Source organism: Pungitius pungitius, chromosome 19, assembly GCF_949316345.1.
Source record: "Pungitius pungitius chromosome 19, fPunPun2.1, whole genome shotgun sequence".
Lineage (NCBI taxonomy): Eukaryota > Metazoa > Chordata > Actinopteri > Perciformes > Gasterosteidae > Pungitius > Pungitius pungitius.
The window spans coordinates 11,887,682-11,907,804 of NC_084918.1; the positions used below are offsets into that span (position 1 = coordinate 11,887,682).

A 20,123-nucleotide genomic window follows, 5' to 3' on the forward strand; every position below is an offset into this window, starting at 1 on the left:
ATTTGACACAGTCAAACACTTTCTATTTCACCCCACTGTCATGCTCCCCGAAGAACTGGCAAAAAACATTTTGTCATGTGTCATTCACGTTTGCGTTGAAGAGGGGGCTGGATAGTGTGGGTGTGTGTGCACCCCTGATTTCTTTGTTTTGCAACCTGCTCTGGAGGCCCCCGCTGTTCATCCTCCTTAGCTTCAACATCCGACATGACTCACATTGGAATATAATATGCAGAACTCTCTACCTTAATCTTTAGACCCCCATGTCAAAGAGGAATGAGGAGAAAAAAAGGAGGGAGTGAGAAGATCTGTCAGAAAAGAAAGGAACAAATGAAATGAAGGATTATTGCTTCTTTCTTTGCTCCCCCCTCAAAAGGACATCGTTCCGTGTATCTGTGTACCTCAAAGGGCTGATTAATGTCCTGGCAAGCCCGGCACATGATTCTGACCCATACCACACCAATCTAATTACCCAGAGAGAAGCATCTTGCCCCCATCCTCTCCATGCATTAGAATGAGGCAGCATTAAAATGGATGACAAATCTGGATTTTGTTCAGAAAAAAAAAGAAAGCACAAAACACAAAGCCCAGGAAAAAAGCAGCCAGCTGACATGAATATTTAAAACGGTTGTCGTCAAACTGTAGTTTATAATATAATAATTATGAATGAATTGATTACTGTGCATCTAACGGTGCACCGAGATGATTTGTATGTGCTGCGACAGCATGTTGCGCCATGGACAGGCCTAATGAAGGAGAAATGAAGAATACAAGTCTTTTAATAGTGATAATTGGGACTCCGCACGCAGTGCTCAGCACAAGTGCATCGTGCTCCTACGAAAACCATAAATCAGGCAACCACTGACTTGCCTCTAAAATAGGAGGAACCCCACTCTGTTTTTTGATGTGATTAGCATTGGGAAATAAGCACCCCCATTAGTGAAAATCCAAATTTGACTGCCAAATCAAATCCTCAATGTGATCCATACTACAGCAGGGGCAGGCTAGAGTGGCAAACAAATCATTGGGATCACTTGTAATTTCCACTCACAAAAAGGCAAAGCGAGCCAAAAAGGCCTGCTAGTTTGCGCTACCATCCTTAACAATGGCCTTTCCTTTTACAGAGAAAAACGCTTTAAAACAATAGACCGTGTAACTGCTGAGGAAGTGTCAAAGGAGTCCATGGTTCTTCCTGTTCCACTCAAATGCATGTGGGACAATATGGACTATGGCCAGACCCTCCTGCTCACCCACAAAGCCTGGAACGCACACATGGACACATGCACACAGGAGAATGCACACACACACACATCTGTTCCAACAATGATTCAATTAGTCTGAAGGGCCCTCAGGAAAATATTTTCATTGAAGTAATAAAGGAAAAGCTTGCGTATGGCCCTCTTCAAGCAAATATTTGGCTCCGGGTCCATTCTATTATGCGTCCCCCGTGAAATATATAAGGGCCCAAAATGTACAAAAACAGTCAAATAAGAAAAACAGTCTGGGCCTTTATAAGGCCTGGAGGCTTTTGGGTACTAAACGTGCGGCAAACATATCCCGGTAGTGCAGATGTGTCACAGGAGGGGTGTAGTGGGGATGGGGGAGGTGAGAGGGGTTGTGCTGTGAGTGGACATGGGATATGTGACTTATCCCCATCTGGGGATTGGAAGAACTAAATCCTTAATCTTTCCCCATAAAGTTCCCCGGTGGCTGATGATCGCTTTGTAATGATAAGCTGGCAGAGAGAAAAATATGACAGTTGTTGCCCTGTTTTGGTGTGTGTGTGTGTGTGTGTGTGTGTGTGTGTAGGTGTTTGCGTGAGGACGGGCAGGATGCCCGGACTAAATCCCAACATCCCCTGAGGCGGTCACTGTTATCAGAGAATTAGGGATGTTATCAGGTAGGACAGAAAGACAGAGGGAGAGGAAAACAAAGAAAGATAGACATACAGAGAGAGAGTGGATAAGGCCCTGAGGTCCATCAGGATGTCTGACATTCGTCATCAAAATTGGGTCTTGTCTAAGTGGTAGGGAAACACGGCACCTGCAGAGACTGAAGGACGAACACACAGCCCTCCTGCTGTGTTCAAGCAGGCAACAGTCACTACTAATACCTTGTGCACCCATCAGCTTGTCACTCAATGCCAAAAACATGCTGCCATGGTTTACTCCTCATGAATCCTCTACTTCTCCTTCAAAACTGAAACTACCTTTAATGTTATTACTCTGTGAAAACAAGTAACCCTCTTGGAAATTCCCCTGTTTAGAGAATCAAGAAAAAAGACTACAGTACCTGTATCCACTCTTTGTTCGAGTCCTCTGCCGGCGTCCAAGCGTTTTCGTAGTAGTTGAGTCTTGAGCGCTCTGGGGACCAGCTGGGGTTGTACTGGGACGAGGCCATGATTTGGTCCGATGTTATCTCTCCCGATTCCATTCCCAGAGGGTCGCTGCAGTCAAAGTCTGAGGGGGATGAATAAGTAGTGTTAGTGAAATCAAGAGCACCAAGGGCACAAAAATGTACCCGGCGCCTGCTTTCAATGTCCCCAGGAATCAGGGCTTGTCTCTGGGGAGGAGGACACCACACGACAGGCACTCAGCACCACTGGCTGGGAAAGAACAGCGCATCAGAGACGCCTCAATAAATCCTCTCTGTTTCTCCCTCTTTAGCTTCTAATGGAGGCCGGATGGAAGTGTTTTGCATTAAGGGGGAAAAATGTCCTCATAAAACATTCAGTGCGGTGTGAGATTTGCCAGTATTAGGCGTTAAAGTGATTTCCACTGACTGGATTCGTTCCTCTCAAACGCATGTGGGGGGTTGATCTTTTATTTTTGCACACAATGACAATTTTTGGGTCTGCATTTTGAGTCTATATTTCGCAAGGGTAAAACCACCCTTTGTGGAATGTGACTTCCGTTGTCCGTGTTGACATGGGACAGCCTTCTTTTGGCCTCCTGAGTTACGGGACTGAAGACTCAGTCGGGTCACCATGAGGTCAGCCTCTCTAACCCCTGGAGGTCAGACATGCTGACACTGCAGAGCACGAAGCCACCACACTGACTGCTTTCAACAAACGATGTGACCTTTTGATCTGAGCAGGCGTCGTATAATGTCACCACAACCACACCAAGGTGCGTGAGGCCCACTTTCACACATTCCTGTCGACAATAAGCCTTCTTTTTGCTTCTATTTTCGCCTGATGGTGAAGCTGATCATAAATCACCTCAGCTGTGTTTCAAACCCTACAGTTTATGATCCTACTGCTTCCATGTACACAAAGCCCTTCACACCAAATGTAGTCATGTGCTTGTGTGTGCGCGAACACACACATGCTCTCTAAGAGGACCCAGGACTGGGACCAGTGTGGAGCTCCTATATGGCTGCTGCCTACAAACACAGATGGTCTCCCCATCAGCCACACTGCTAAAACACCTTGGTCACTGGGCCAGCGTATGCTTCTGTGCTCTGCGGTGTCAATGCGAGGCCGCACACGCTTGCAAGAGAACACTGACTGGCCCATCTCCGGCCTCGGCGCCTCTCTTTGAGGAGACAGCCAGTTCTCGTCAAACTTTTGCACCCGGGCAACACGTAGATGACTGGATCATGATCAGCAGAAGCACAAAGGGCCGTTTGTTTGAAGATGGTATCCGATCATGTGGGTTACCGACTGAAGCGGGGCTGATAGCCGAGAAGATTGCGGGCCTAGTTGGACGACCAAGGAAGGGGATTGGAGGGGTGAGAGAAAGAGAAACGGGGCAAGGACAAAAGACAAGGCCTTCTTTCATCACCTTGCATCAGTGGCTTTCAGCTGTAGTGGTACCCTTACCCTTGCCATGCGGAGGCGAGAATATCCAATTGTATTATGCATAAGGGTATTATGAATGATTCAAGTGGTACGAGACTGGAATTGCACAAGCTCAGAGTTTGGAGATGTTTCTCCTATCCATGTTGACTCTGTAGGTGACGTAAGACACATAATCTGATTTTAGATGTGTGATTACAGCAGTGATCAAGTAACTCGGAAGGAAAATGAGGAGGAATTACATCAGTAAATATTGCTCATTGCTGTGAGGTGGGGTCGTTTGTATGTGTGTGTGTGTGTGTGTGTGTGTGTGTGTGTGTGTGTGTGTGTGTATGCTCAGCGCCTGTCTTTTCCTCTGGGCAAGACCTTTTCGGAGACGATTAGTAGGTTTGTTGAACATCATCCATCTCCATCGCTATTCAAAGGCCGTGTTCGCTTGGGGTGGTCCAGCCCCTGGACAGATTTATGGCTTCTACCAGCACTCGTCTTTCTTAATGAAATGTTTAGCCGGAGCGTTTTGCAGTACAGGGTCAGGGGGTCGAGCCGCTGGATGACAGCAATGCGTGTTAAGCCCTGGGGGTTGTGTGTTTGGGGTGGTTGCTGGTGGGGAAGCTGCCTTTTGGAGCCCGTCTGGGACTCACAGTATGTAAACGTGTTGGCCTTTTAAACCACGGGAGGTGGACCCAAATTAAACAGCAGTAGGTGTTTATTTAATAACTCTTAAACTCTGTTAAACGGGTGGGAATTCTTCATAAAAAGAGCATTGGTGGCTTCAGATGCAGAGAGCATCTTCTACATATTCTCATAATAATATTTCTTGGGGTTCGCTTTTTTGCCCTACAATAAATGAACTACATTTCTACTACATGCCCATCCGTCTGATTTTTTATTGATTTTCATGCCAGCTCACCCTCTGGAACAGTCCTTTCGATCACGGTAAAGTTGGCCGAAAAGCCTTCCTTAGCGATGGCGCTGTCGGAGTTGATTGTCAGTGCCAGGATGCCCGTGTACGAGATGATCCTGCCTGGCGTGTTCTGCCCACAGTACCTCCCGATGTATGGACCGACTAGAGAAAGAAAGAGTAGAGAAGCACAAACAGCGTTAGTTGGGTTAAACTCAGCTTAACGCAAAATGTTTTTGGGCACACATCAAAGACCTTGCCCTACTTCTCTGATGTGTGCAATGATCCGTGCACAGGTGTGAGTGTGTGCGTTCCTGCCGGTGTGTGTGGGGACCTGCAGCTTATCTGTGATTAGTAATGCTGTGATTAACGGTGAATGGCAGTCCTGCTTCGCCGTGGCCTCCTGTTATCCAAAACATGGCACTAAACAGAGCCCAGCTCTTATACACAAGGGCCAGGGCGACAGGCTAGGGGCAGGGGGGGCTCGTAGGGTGTATGATGACTCCAATTAATCTTCGTAACCCAGATCCCCATGTGAGAATTTGTGTGCTTTTAAACCCGCTAAGGCCCTGGCCTAACACAAAAATGCCATCTCCCGGATCATCTGCATGACTCCCCAGCGCTATGAAATTTTAAAGAGCCCGGCTATGAAGTTTGCATCCTGCATGGCTCTACATTCCTCTGGAGAAAGAGGACGAGGGAGTGGAGGCCGTTCCCACGCAGCACCAGTGCTTCCATGCCGGCCCGTGTTTACTCAGACATCTCCCTTCCCTACACGCCCTGACGGCCAGCACGCCTCCGTGCTAATGCACTATGGATCCAGCAGGCACCAGGCGGGCAACCTGGCTAACGGCCACCCACTATTTTCTTTCCATGACTTATGTATTCTTCACACGTGGCTGTCTGTGCCACAAAAGAGCACTTAAAGGGTGTGATGCCCGGTCAGTCTGAAGCGGTAGTGTCCAGTAAATAGACCCGGTGTTGGACAAAGGAGATTCCGCTGTGTCTTATTATGTTATTTTAGTTGCATCAATATTTCAATAAGTTTGAAATAGAGTGGCAAACAGTTTTACCCCCAGATTCCAGAGGTACCTTTTAGAAACAACAATTATCAGATAAAAGGTGATTATGAGGTGACATATTCTCAGCTCTCCAAGCCTTTGAAGGTCTCCTTAATCCACACAAATCATGAAAAGTACATCAAAAACTTAAAAACAAATTATGGAAGGTCAACTCTACAGAGATGTGTGCCCAGAGAATACAGAGCCTGGAGTAAACTCACTTGCAAAGGCGCAGTGATTAACACTTCAAACTTATCATTTGCAGCAGTGAAGAATACTGAACTTCTGTCAATTTTCAGCAGATGACGGGTGTGAAAAGCTTATAATCTCCTCAGCACGCCACGTTTGAATAGCCAGGAGAAAAAGTCTAAAACTTTTTTTGCTTGTTGAGTTCAAAGCTTTGAACCCAGCGCTCCCTATCTCTCCTCGTCTTTTACCTGCAGATTATTTAGATGGTTTTGAGAATGCCATTTTGTGGCAATGTTTTATTGTGTGTCCAAATCTGTGCAAAAGCTGCGGGCCTTCGCTCTCATCTGGACCAAGATGGTTCAGAGTCATTTCTTGCAGAAAACAATTGGGTTTTCTATGTGTCAGGGAAGTGAAAACATCATGGCCCAGATTAGACTTTGAATTCCCAAATGAACAGGGACTAACAAAGCAATGCAGCCTGTGAGAGAAAAAGGTAGGCTCTTGTAACCAGGAAGTGTTTGGCGCTGAGTGATGAGTAAGCGTTACACTCATGCCGACAGACGCTCGGACCCCTGCCAAGTCTGGTCAATGCTTGGCAGAAAAAAACGGTGAGTATTTATCCATATTTTTTTCTTTATAGCTTCAAAACAGCAGATTTCTCAGCAGGGTGATTTCAGCTATTATATTTTCAAAGCCTATTGGTTTCTGGTAGTTTAATGAATAGCTACAGCTGTAACCAGCACTTCTTGCTCACCTCCAGGGAATCCATCCCAGATCTCCAATCTGTCGTAGCGGCAGAACACTCCAGTGGGGGGCGTCGGGTCGGGCTCCAACTCAAAGTTCTCAAACTCCAAGATGATCTCAGACATCTTAGGGGCGAAGATCATGAAAGTGCAGTCCAGGTTATTGGGGTACTTCTCTGGGAAACCGGGCGACTTTATGACACCGCTGTTGGAGGTGAAGTTCCGCGAGCATTCAGGACCTGCAGGGGGACGAGATGAGAAGATGAGAAGGTGAGACGAAACGGGGACAAAGAAACAGGGACAAAGATTCTTTTCAATGACTGTTGGTTAAGTGGGGTTAGTAATGGCTACAAGCAAGCTTTGTGTGGTTGGTTTTGAGAAGATCTGCCTCCCAGTTGGTCTATTGAAGACAGTTTACGGCCCCCGAGAGAGACCACCTTGATAGTTCTTCTACCTACTAGAGGCTACATTTAGGTCTCTCAACCCTTCTCTGTGTGCCTTTTCTTTTTCATTCCCTCATGGGCACAAACATCCACACCCATTTATCCCTCTGTGTGTGTGTCTTACATCTGTAGACCATGGGGCATCTGGACTGGGAGTGTAAGGATTAGTGAAAGGCCTCAATCACCAGAATAGGGGAGCGAGGAATGAACAGTTTTATTCACTGTGCAAAAAAATTGTGTTGTTGCGCGTCTGTGAAACATATGAGGAGAGGTGCTGGGGCAGAATTGCAGCATATGGGATGGAAGGTCAATGTAAATGACGGCACATACATCAACATGCAATGCAATTTTACACAAGGAAAGGTCTAAATATTTATTCACAGCTTCCCGGGGGAGCTCCCATCCAACTGAAGAGGAGCAGTAACACATTTCTCAAGTTAGCTAATTCTCAGAGCATCATTAGCACAAGATTATGTTTTAAGAATGACTGACATCAAAGGCTAAAAGCTGTAGGAGATTTTCTGAGGAGAGTGATAACAAGAGACTATAAGACATGTTCACTGTTCACTGTTCACATGCTTGCTCAAGTGCTGGGACGGATCGTCGCCGAGCTGGGCCTGACACACACGCACAAACATACAACTCTAGAGGGGGGCACTGTCACAAAGGGCGATTATTTGGAGCTATTACTGTAAAAATTGCCGCAGATAGGGCTGATCAAAACCCAAATTGCAGAGAGTTATGGCTAGATGACTAGTGACTGCGTGCTAGTTTTTATAGCTTAAATAAATACGGCAAATGTCTTTTTCCACTGTCACTCAAGCTCCTTGCTGGGCCCCTAATTCAGGACCATCGGGCCCACTTCAGCCCATCCACTGGCGGTGCGAGTGAAGGGAGCGAGAGCCCTGTGGATTTTCTCCATGGCGAGTGGCGTTGTGATTATAAAGAGAGCTGACATTTACTGCTGCCGCTAGTGTGTGGCTTTTTGAGAACAGTGTGCGCCATTAATTTCACACCTTCCGCTTGTATTTACCTCCAGAAGATACAAGACAGAAAGAGATTGTTCGTAGGGATAAGAGGCTTGCCGGATGCTGCAGTTTGGCAATTTACCTTGCCGTATTTGTGGAGAAATGTCAGAGTTTTTTCGGTGGAAAAAAACTGTAGATAGGAGACACTTCCTTGAAAATAAAAGGCGCCAATGAGTACTCTAGACAGCTGCAGTTCCCAAAATGCAATTCAGGTTGAATTGTGTATTTTCTGTGATCTTAACTCCCCATCCATTTCATCATCACTGTGACCCTATATCTGCGCTCAGCAGTCAGCCAGAACAGATTTGGTCTTCAAGAATCATTTATAATCCAGGCCATAGAACAATATAATGTAAATGTTCCATAATATTTTTCAAAGATTAAGCTTTCTCTTACAATTTGAGAATATTGTCTCTTAATGAAATGTGTGTAATATACTTCCAGGAAACGTATATTGCCATTAAGCCTTACTGGGTCTGCGCTGCTTTTGAATTGCCATGACAGACGCAGAGCCAAAGGTCAAACTCTCCTTTACCCAGCCTTTGCGTTCCTGGCTGCGTTCACAGCCTCTCAAGAAAAGGACAGAGCCAAGACAGCACAAACAAAACACAGTGGCGAGAAAAGACAGAGTTCCCCGTTTGGCCTCACCGTTCAACAGATCTCTTTTATCTAGTGCCTCCCGGGAGAGTTCCCTCCACGAAGCCCCCCCTCACTACATATGGCATGCATTGTGCCTATGTCTGCAGGTGAGGCATCTATCCGTTTCTCTTCTTCACCCTCTTTTCTATCATGGCTTCGGGATTAATGGGATATTTTCCGTTTCAATAGGATGGGGTGGAAATGTTAAATGGGAAGAGTTTCATGAATAAGTTTGACTCCCAGGGATCAAACACTTAGATTTCATCGTGGCCACAATACAGCAAGTCTAAACTGCTGCCTTTAAACAAAAATCTGCATTTGCAGATTTTTGTTTCAGAGGTTGCGGGAGAGGAAACAGAGTAACTTTGAAATTTACCGGCAACATCCAACCAGGCACACAAACATTTACTGCCAGCAGTAATGGATTCTTTTGACTCTAGTTTACACTGAGCCCCCCTGTGCACTGGACGGGGGAGTAAACAGATGTCACTCCGACTTGTTTTCTGAGTGATCAGACTTGGTTTAACACGTTTAGCCATAGCTGACAAGATGCTAATCAATGGGGACTTGATTTCATTCTCTGCGAGTGTTACGAGATCGATGTCAATTTTGAATAAATACGGTTTCAACATGACTGGAGCAGGGCGCCTTTCCACTATTGGTTTCCCCAAAGACTTGTCCTCCATGTCTCAATTAAGTGGCTGCTTTAAAGTGCTGAGAGCAGACTCGGGACCGGGCGTTAATCACTACAACAGCCAAGGAACTAGTGTTAAATGTGACAGCCTCTTGCTATTTTCATTTTTTAATCTCTCTCTCTCTTTCTTCTTTCCTATTCATCTCTCTGGGTTATTGGAGGCCGGAGCCAAAAGGGCCGAAGGCATTGTTCTTGGAGTACTAAGTAAATCATCACTGTTTATGTTCCGTGTTGCCCTTTCGCTGATTATCGGCACAGAACATAACCCTAACCCACCTTCCCTCTTTCCTCATGCCACACAGACAGAGGGGAAACGTTCAGTGGAGAGTTGACTCTTTCAACAGTGAATCAAACGTTAACCTGAAGCCTGCGGAGCGTCCGTCACCGTGAGAGATGGAGAGAGAGGTTCATATTGAACCTTACACACACCCCGAGGCACTGAATTACTGACAGGCTGTATCAGCGCACTGTCTGTGCCTGTGACGTTGCGACTTGAGGGACGACACATCTCTGGTGGGATGTGGGGCCAAAAGGGGGGAGAGTCACAGTCTCCCTTAGGCTCCGCTTAAAGAGATTTGTTGTCTTAGGTTTCCATGTGTACTGTGTGTGTGTGTGTGTTGTGTGTGTGTGTGTGTGTGTGTGTGTGTGTGTGTGTGTGTGTGTTAGAGATGACAGTGCGTCTCCCTGTCAGATGTGACCTATGCCATCAGTGCGTGCCGTCCATGAAGGCAGAGAGTGCCCCCTATTAGGCACCAACCAACACACACACCTTGAATATGTTTTCGCAGGTGCAAGTAAAAGCGGCTGTCGCGTGAGAAGAGGGGTTTTTAAGCGCTATGTGGGCCTCTGTCCAATGGACTGACTTATGCTGCTGAGTAATTGTGAGGAGACAGGGATGAGCCTGTGTGTCCGTGTGTGTGTGTGTGTGTGTAAGTGAGTGAGTGGGAGGAAGGGAGGCACAGAGGTTCGTCAGTCGCTCAATCTCCTTTCCCACTTCAATGGGCCCACGGCCAGCATTGATGTGGCTCTAAGTAAAGCAGAGTGGTTAAGGAAAAACACATGTTGTGCATGTGTACTTGAGAGGACAGATCTTTAGAGAAACACAAGGGTTTAAATGAAGATAACGGGACCTTTAGTCCTGGATCCAAGATATCCGTTGATCTTAACAAGGCATCATTTTCAGCTTTCAGCACAAATATTTCTCATCTACGCCTCTTATGCATATTTTTCTTCCCCACCATCTACTATGCTCTTACAGTCTCTTGCCAGACTTCAGCCAGCAAAGCGCGGCTTCCAATTTGCAGGCTATAAAATAAATTGCCCATGCTAATTAAGATGGTTGGATGGGACTGAGGAGTGGAGAGGGGTAGAGACGGATCCCGAAGCGGCCACAAAGAGAGCCACAAAACAACCTGCTCTCTTCCAATTAGACACACAGTTGTTGAAAAGCCAGGGCTCTGAATGCCAGCATTTTGAAGTATGTATAAAAATGTATTAACATTGTTTACATTCTAAGTGGGTAAAACCTGTACGTGTAAACATGCTTGTATAAGCTGTATCCTCAAGGGGAATACTTGTTTGCTATTTTTAAATCTGTTTCTAGTCATCTAGCCTGTGACCTTTGCTTGCATGTAACTCCAGATGAAAGTCGGTGCCATCCTTATGGTTGACTCCCACTGTGAAAGCTTGGATAAACAGCCTGCATTCTTTTGCATTTCCTCTCATTGGCATTCACAAGCCTGAGCCTCCCGTTCCTCCAGCCGTTATCAGAGCATCTGTGTATCATCATTAACGCTACATGTGTTAGCCAACATAATGTTTGTTTTTTTCCATGCTAATACCCTTCTTGTTGATAAGCTCTGCTAATCAGCTAGCTTTAAATCTCGCTTTCTGCTTGGCTTCGCACTCACAAACAGGGCTGTTAATTGATCTCAGAGTCCCATTCCTGGCGTCAGCCGGTGCCGCAGTAGTCAAAACACGGAGTAAACTCAACGCATAACGAGGGCCTGGATCCACCAAAGGGAGCGGCGGCACACCCACGGCGCTCTTCTCCGTGGGGGTATGGTGCTAGCTACAAAGCACCCACATGGAAAGCTTCTGTCTTGGGTTCAAGCTCTGGCGATACGCCTGGAGCCTCTTTTTCCACCAAACCCGGATTCCTTTTTTGGATCTTTGGTTCTCAACTCTCTGGTCCTGACAATCTTGTCAAGTAGCGAAGTACACAAACTTTGTTAACTTTGTTAATTTTGGGTATCTATACTTGTATTTATTTTTCAGATGACTTTTTACTTCTACATCTTACATTTTCACACAAATATCTGTACTTTCTGCTCCTTACATTTTTAAATATAGCCTCGTTACTCCGATTGCATTTTGGCTTGTTTTCATGTCGGCTTGTCATTGTTCCAAAACACACACACAAAAAAACGTATCCAGATAGATCGCACCATCCGGATAGAGTGAATTTGATTGTTGTTGGATGGGAAGTATAAACATGTACCATTCCGACACCCTATTGGTTTTCTCCACGATGCACCTGGAGATGACACAAATCAGAGTGACGCCGGGTGGAAAAAGTGGTCTGTGGTAGGTTCCTTTTTCACAACTGCACATCTGAGTTTGGTATTTTGAGACATGGACCCGCCTCCCACTCCTCGTGCACTATGGGTTTGCCGTAAATGTTTTTTTCTAACTTTATTGAGGATCTGGCACAACACAGAGACTTGCAAGTAGTGCAGCGTCTTAGTTAAAGTGATATATGCGAGGCTTTAAAAATGAACACAGAGGGATTCTGTATTTGCTCATAAAGCCTGAAACGGGTTATTTGACCAATGTTTTGATAACTGACCGCTGCCAGTTCAGTGTTTCCCCATCATTATACGATGGGTGCGTTCATCATTATAAACGTCCGACACCCCTCCCCCCATGAAGTAGTAAATATAGGGGAGACACTGCAGTCTACCTAATCAATGGGAACGTGTGTGTGTGTGTGTGTTTACAGTGGGTACGGAGAGTATTAGGACGCCTTTATATTTTTTACTCTGTTTCATTGCAGCAATTTGCTCAAATCAAAAGTTAATTTTACCTGACAGAAAAAAACAGGTCGAATTTTTTGAACATTTATTAAAAAAGATAAACTGAAATATCACATGGTCATATGTATTCAGACCCTTTGCTCAGTAATGAGTAGAAGCACCCTTGTGACCTAGCACCGCAATGAGTCTTCTTGGGAATGATGCCACAAGTTTTTCACACCTAGATTTGGGGATCCATTCTTGAGGTTTTCTTCCAGGATATCTCTTTACTTGGCCGCATTCATCTGTCCTTCAATTGCAACGAGTCGTCCTGTCCCTGCAGCTGAAAAACACCCCATAGCATCATGCTGCCATGTTTCACTGCTGGGATTGTATGGGGCAGGTGATGAGCGGTGCCTGGTTTTCTTCACACATATCGCTTAGAATTAACGCCAAAAAGTTAAATCTTGGTCTCATCAGATCAGAGAATTTTATTTCTCATAGTCTGGGAGTCCTTTGTGTGTTTTTTTGAAAACTCTACGTGGGCTTTCATATGTCTTGCACTGTAGAGAGACTTCCGTCGGGCCACTCTGCTAAAAAGCCCCAACTGGTGGACACCTGCACTAATAGTTTAGACTTTGTGGCACTTTCTCCCATCTCTCTACTGCATCTCCTTCAACCCTAATGATTCTCATTTGCTCTGACATGAGCTGTAAGGTCTTATGTAGACAGGTGTGTGCTTTTCCTAATCAAGTCGAATCAGTTTAATTAAACACAGCAGGACTCCAATGAAGAAGTAGAACCATCTCAAGGAGGATCAGATCTATACTTGAGTAATGCATTTGAAATACTTTTAACACCTCTGCTATCTTCACGAACATCCACAATTCTTGCTAGATATTCATTTGCTCATATCTCAGGGCTATATGAGTGTGCTCGGCTGTTACCATACCGCCACTGGGCCCAAAACTTTCCTAATTTCTAATCAGCCCCGGCTAGATGAGCCTGGGAAACACCAAGCTAATCATGGAAAGAATGTGGTGAATTTAACCGGCCTATCAAGGGGGGAAGTGGGAGTGTGTGCTGATGAGCTTGCGCATGTTGGGGCGGATTGTTGCTTTTGATCTTGTAAACGGAGCCGCACTCCGCCAGCTGCCCTGTGATGGTGCCAAAGACACAAACACAAGCTCAAATACACACACACACACACACTGGCCCGGATTTAAAAAGAACGAGGGACCCAGAAGGATCATTCATCATGTCTCAAAGGTCACAGGGAAGGACGTCCCATTGACTGCTGTCGACGTTAATTAATGAAAGTGAAGTATTTAGCACCTGTCTGCCTACAAGTCACTCTCTAGATGTGAGCAGTCTTCCTCCTCCTCCTCCTCCTTCTTCCAGTCCAAACAAAGGAAAGCAGCCACCGACAGGAAATCCCTCCTCCTAGGCTGCTGTGTTCTGATAAGATAGACATCGACTGAGGATATCTGTGGTTTATAAGACAAATTTACCAAGAGGAATTGTTTTTAGGTGGGAACTTCCAACTGATTGGCTACCACTGCAATGAAGGCACTTCCTCAACCCAGTTCAGTAGTTAAAAACGTACTTTCTCAAAAAACATCCATATAATGGCGTGTTCATGCCCTTGCCGTGTATTGCCATTAGATGGTAAACCAAAACTTTAAAAAATATTTGTTGAATCGCTGCTCAGCAAATTGCTGCCTTGCTTATCGACAATTATTCTCACCAGATAAAAAATGCGACAATTACAGAACATATGGGACTACGATTCATTGGTTTTGAATGCAGCATAAAGTGTTTGCCAAGTTGCGAGTGCATAATTTGTCACTCTGGTGCCTTGACTAAATCCCAAACAAACTAGGAAACTAGACGGAGAAGCTTTGGTTTTCTACAATATTGCAATTATTGTTTTCTTAATATGTAACAGTGTCCATGTGATAGTTCCAGCTAAGACCAACCTCATTGAAATTACTGAACTTGTTACAATGTTTTCCTAATCGTATACCAAGAACTCAATAGTTAATCCAAGAAGTCAGGTTGTTTGATTTAAAGTTACAGTTGGGAACTTTTAATTAATTATTAAACTGTCTCGACCTAATATCAATGCCTCGACCCAACCTACAGACCTTGCTGCTGTAAAACGAGAGGTTTTCTAAAGGGAACCTGGTCCTTGGGAACGCTGGCCCTTTTGTCCACAGGGGCCGCTAAAAATAACAGAAAATAAAAGTTCCCTGCAGTCAATCTAGATTTTTAGGAATATGAGACGTGTGAGGTAATATTTGACATGGTTCGAAGTGAAGCTGCAGCTGGGTTCGGCCCCCTACCTGTCTTGAAGATTTCATAGCGGATGGAGAAGCCTGCCCCGTGCGTCTCGTAGTCAGACACAAACTTGATGAAAAGCTGGTTTCCGGAGGAGACGACCGGAGAGGGAGCGATCTTCCCGCAGTACTTCCCCACCAGCTGGCCAGTCTCGTCCACGCCGTCTCTCACCTCCACGTAGTCGTACCTGAACAAGGCGACAGAGAGGGAAGCAGTGTGAGACAGTGTCCTTCCCTTCAGGGTTTGCATTCATTCTGTTATGTTCTTGCTTATAGATTGGATTAATTGGAAATCCCTACATCACGTGCATGTCTGAAGGCACACACTGACAAACAGAAATACCGTAGATGCATACTGAGAGAAACACAGCATATTGTGCAGGTAATGTAGTGGAAACTAAACACGGTGTAGTAATGAGGTCTTAGGTTAAAAAAGAACAGGTGGGCAGGTTACGCTTTACTTATATCAAGAACACATACACACACCACAGAGGTTCCGGGCTCCGAGCTGCACCGAGGTCAAGTTTATGTAACTGATTACTGTACTTCAGCTGAACACTTGTCTATATCTCCAGTTAAACTAGATAACACTGACGATCAGTGTCTGTCTGTGTGCTTCGAGTATCAGAAAAAATGGGTGTGATTAAATCTTGGCCCTTTGGCTGGTGTATAGAAAGAGCAGGTGTTAAAGCGTTTAACACACACACACACAAAATGGATCACATTCAAATGGAATTTCAGACCCACGGCTATGTAAGGGAGCAGCCACCTAATTGAGCCAGTGCAGAGTTTAAGACCAGAGGAGGAAACCATCTTTGAAATTGGATTGGGCCGAGACGCCATGGCACACACACACACACACACACACACACACACACACAGAATCCGGTATGCGAAACTAAAGCTGGGAGAGAGTGACTGGCCGACGAGGGTGGTCTACGTAGCCTCCGGTTATCAGTGTGCGTGTGTGTGTTTTTTCAGGTACTTGTTAGATGAGTGGTGGTTTTATGTGTGTGCGTGTTAGAGTTTGCACGATGGTCCAGATGACTTTTCCATGTTGTGTTTTGACTGTGAGCGACGGGGCGAGAGGTGCTCCAAAAAGCAGATTTTAGGTTGGGTTTCAATAGTTCCTAATTGCCCGCGACGCATCATTTGCCGCCAGGTTTTCTGTTTCTGTGTGTCACGTATTGAACATGTCCCTGCCTGAATCCCGCTGACTCAATGTCAGTGTCCTCCATCTTTATCAGAACCCCAGACAGATCCAATATGTCCATCGCAGTGAATGTGCACATTCGGTGACCACACATACTCGCTCTGGCTCCTCCTCCCTTCCTCTGAAAAATATCCGCCTTGCAGGCAAAGGGGCCTATTTTCATAGTTTTGTTTGATTCCTAAATTACTGTCAAAACATCATCCTACTATCCTCCTACTTCTTCTGTCTGTTCATGAAATCAATGATTTTCAGAAGGCAAACCTAGGCATAAGCTATTTGCCTTTCTTATCCATATTTCGGGAACCACACCCAAATCTCATAAAAATCTGAAATATCCCCCCCACCTCTTCGACCCAACACTTGGGTTGGGTAGGTTGCTATGGATGTGCATGCAGTCAGAAGCCAAAAGTCCTCACAAATTGCCATGCAAACAAGAGGAAAACTCATACTTTTTTGTTTTTCATTTAGACTCCTTGCAACTCTGAAAACACTATGAGCGAGGATGGTCATTGTAAAGGCAGCACAGCAGGAGAGAGCATGCAGATAGAAGCCAGAAAACGCCCTGGGGTCCTTCCCTGTGCTGGGCTTGTTCAAAACGTCCCTATTGGTGCCTGACTGACTGGTGTGCGAGCCAGAACTCTGGCAGTTCTGCGCCAGTGGGCCCACACGCTTCGCCCTGCTAACACAGATCCATCCAGGCCCCTATCATCTGGAAGACATTACAGTGAACACTTGGCGGGGCAGTTTGACGGCTCCAATAAAGGCTCTCTGGTTGCCAGCTGTGTTAAATGTAATTCTAATTCATCACTCTAAACACCTGTAAAGACCCCACTTCTGGGGTTTTGTGTCCTTTCAGGAAGACGGGACAACCTAGGATGTTAAAAGAAGTGCATGAAGTGCATTCTTCTCTCCTCTCACGGGCCATGTCATGTGATATTTTATGTCTTATGTTCCGTTGTTGTTGTCCCTCAGGGGACAGTACTATCCAGTTCAGTCGGCCACCTATTTATAGGTCTAGTCTTGATCGGTTCTGGGTGGGCCTGTAAGCACGCCACAACACACACACACACACACACACACAGACAATTACTCAGAGCTGCCCACCACAGTGCTAATACTGAAAACCGTTTGCCAATCCAGCGGGGAAATTAAAGGGAAGAAAGAATGGGGGAGACGGGTGAGGAGGGGAGGGAGCGAATGTAATTCTCAACGACCTTCGCTTCACCGACTCAAATGTATTAGCCTGCCTTCTCTCTTCAGGCACAGAGAGAAAGCAATCCGCCAGTGTCAAACGAGAACATTAGCCCTCTTTGCAAAGCCAAAGAGAAGGCGACAAACCAACGTCCCAACAATATAACTGTTATATTGCCCAAAGCTTTCCCATGGAAACAATCTGTCCTCTCTCCATACATGTCTCCTTGATATGGTTCCATAAAAGCAATACAATCTGAGGCAATGGAATAACACTATGACTATGACTGTATGAGCCACATACAATTGGTCAGATTTCTTAATCAAACCATTTATAAGCCTAAGTGTGCTCTGGAAACCCCCCGAAAAAGAGCTCTTTCTTTGCCATCACTGTCTCTGATCAAGCTGTGTATAGAAGAAATGCCGTGCGCTTTTCTCTTTCCACGGCTGTCACAAGACTACTTGTTATCGCACCAAAACATGTTACCTACCACATGTCAAAACATCTCCGGTTAACAAAAGTGGAGAGGCCTAAACAACGGACCAGGGGCCTGGGGGGACATAGCAGGAAAAAGGACTTTGTTGTCACCAGTCATAAAACTCCAGAGACTCCATGTGTTAACGAGTCCCGACGAACAAACTGTCACTCGGGGCTGTGGGAAAACATCATTAACGTTTGCACAAGAGGGGCACGAGACAGGATCCTCGACTTACTTTTTCCAAGCCTGGAAGGGACATACCTTGATGAAATAAAATGGTGTCTCTTTTTCTACTTTCCCTCCCATTTTGCGTTCCTCCTGCATGTGACATTCATTAACCTGCACTAGAATAATGTGTCCACTCTTTCCTATAATGAGCTCGGCATCAGCTCACAGACAAGTTAGTATGGAGTGAAAGAAACTGGGGCAATAAAGTCTACGTCTAAATGTTCTCAGCTGAAAAAATTAATTGACTTAAGAACACTGACATATGTATTTTAGGTCAGGACCTCGTAGTTAAAACAGAGCCCTTACCATGAAGCAGGGTTCAAAATACATTTGTAGTTACTACCGTCTCCACTCATGTGTCTTCACTTCTGAATGCGCTGAAAATTATTATAGGGGTCAAAGGCGTCGGAAGGGGCAACCCATCGCGCAACAAACCACCAACCAATCAGAGCTGATGGTTTCAGAAGTGGTTGCTTGTCAGCGAGGGGAGAAGGGCATGATTGCTTTGCTCGCCGCAACGCTGCCACACGGATGGATGGAAGATAAAAAAAGATGGATGAAAAGATGGAAGTTCCCCTTCCAGATGGCCCAGCTGCAACCCCTCCGAGTGGCCTCTTTGGGTGTCTCCGCAACACGAGTTCCACTCCGCTCACCACTCATATTTTTAGACGCCGCGTGACTGTTTCCGATTTTGCGGCGGCCTCGGCCCCCACGTTGGTGAAGCATATTCGCTTTCCTAAGCAGCAATTATCATTAGCATTGATGGATTTAGCGTGCATTCATCCATTAGCTGTCCTAATTACACTGTTGAGAGATCTGCTGTCGCCAACAATCAAATTAATGAATTTGGCTATTTAGAATCAATTATTGCATATCCCGCCGCCCATTGCCACACGCACAATAATCCTTTATTCTGAAATACGAGCACAGACTGACAGGGGGAGGATTCTGCTTCGAAGGAGGAATCCTTTCTGCTCAACACAGAGCAAGCTTACACTGCTATGAGCTGGGTGGGGGCTAAAAACAAATAGGGCCAATGAAGCTGACCACAAAAGCTCCCACTGTTAGTTAGCAGGGAGACTAAATCCCATGTGTTCACCCATACATGTAAGGCCCACTGCCCTTTGAACCCTGCCAATGCTGAAGTATGTTCAGCTGACTTGAGTTCTACTCCCATGGGGGGCTGTGACATGCTAGCCGGGCCAAAGCCGGGCTGTGCATATTTTCAATCATCCTGTTGAGCTCACTTCGACCTCCTTCCCCTCATTAAAATTGCGAAGCATGACAAATAGGTCACAATAACGCAGTGATGGAAATGTGAGGCAGTTTAAACAAAAGACACAGTCAATTTGCCTGCTGTTGCTTAAGCCATTTGTCTTATGTAGCCTAAAGCTTCTGACTTCAAGATAAACTAATCAAATTACTATCAATCATAGGGTTAAAAACGTTTTGTCCCGTAGACGATCCCAATAGGGTATATATATATATTTATATATATTGGGATCGTACTGATTATATATATATATATATATATATATGTCCTATTGAGATCGTACTGATTGTATATACTGATTGTAATTGCTGATTGTAATGGAATATTTTTTTTCCACAATTATCATTGAGGCGAAAAGCTGTAAGCTACCATTTTAATACTAATAATAAATAAATACTTCCATCCTAAACGCTGATGTTGAGAATCAAACTAATTAATATTGTCTTAAATAACAGCTGTAGTTGTGGGCCGAATGAGACTTCTTTTCTTCCCCATCATCATCTTGTTATAGTGACTACACCGAGAATGAGTAAGTACAATTAATTAGAAAAACTGCCCAGGGCTAAATGGAAATACACATTTAGCCCTTTATTCCCTGCTAAGTGAGCTTTGGAAATTGCTTAGCATACAGCAGCACTGTGTATTCGTCTTAGCGTGCAGATATGAATATTCTCACAGTGAACATATCCTTTTTCGGATGAATCCACTTTCTAAGAAACACTTCATAGACGCAGAGCAGTGTAGCAATGGCGCTATTATTAAGATAAAGACATTTTATGAAATCTCTTTTTACACCCCGTCGTTAGATGATTTAACATGTTAACATAAGAGAGCCAGGAACTCTGGCATGTTGTACAAAAGGCTGAAAGCGAAAAGGAAGAAATTGGCATTA

At 45.2% G+C, this 20,123-nt stretch overlaps 1 protein-coding gene across 2 annotated transcripts in view; it reads right to left on the bottom strand.

Annotated features, from left to right (window-relative positions):
• The window catches only part of nrp1a (neuropilin 1a), a 55,047-nt gene that overhangs the window by 22,738 nt on the left and 12,186 nt on the right, over nt 1-20,123 (bottom strand). For both annotated transcript variants that reach the window (XM_037455593.2, XM_037455592.2), the window contains exons 4-7: nt 14,854-15,035; nt 6,702-6,929; nt 4,707-4,862; nt 2,290-2,456 (exon numbers count right to left, since the gene is read on the bottom strand). In XM_037455593.2, coding sequence (XP_037311490.1) covers nt 2,290-2,456; nt 4,707-4,862; nt 6,702-6,929; nt 14,854-15,035 — 733 coding nt within the window. The remainder of the gene's footprint in view (nt 1-2,289; nt 2,457-4,706; nt 4,863-6,701; nt 6,930-14,853; nt 15,036-20,123) is intronic.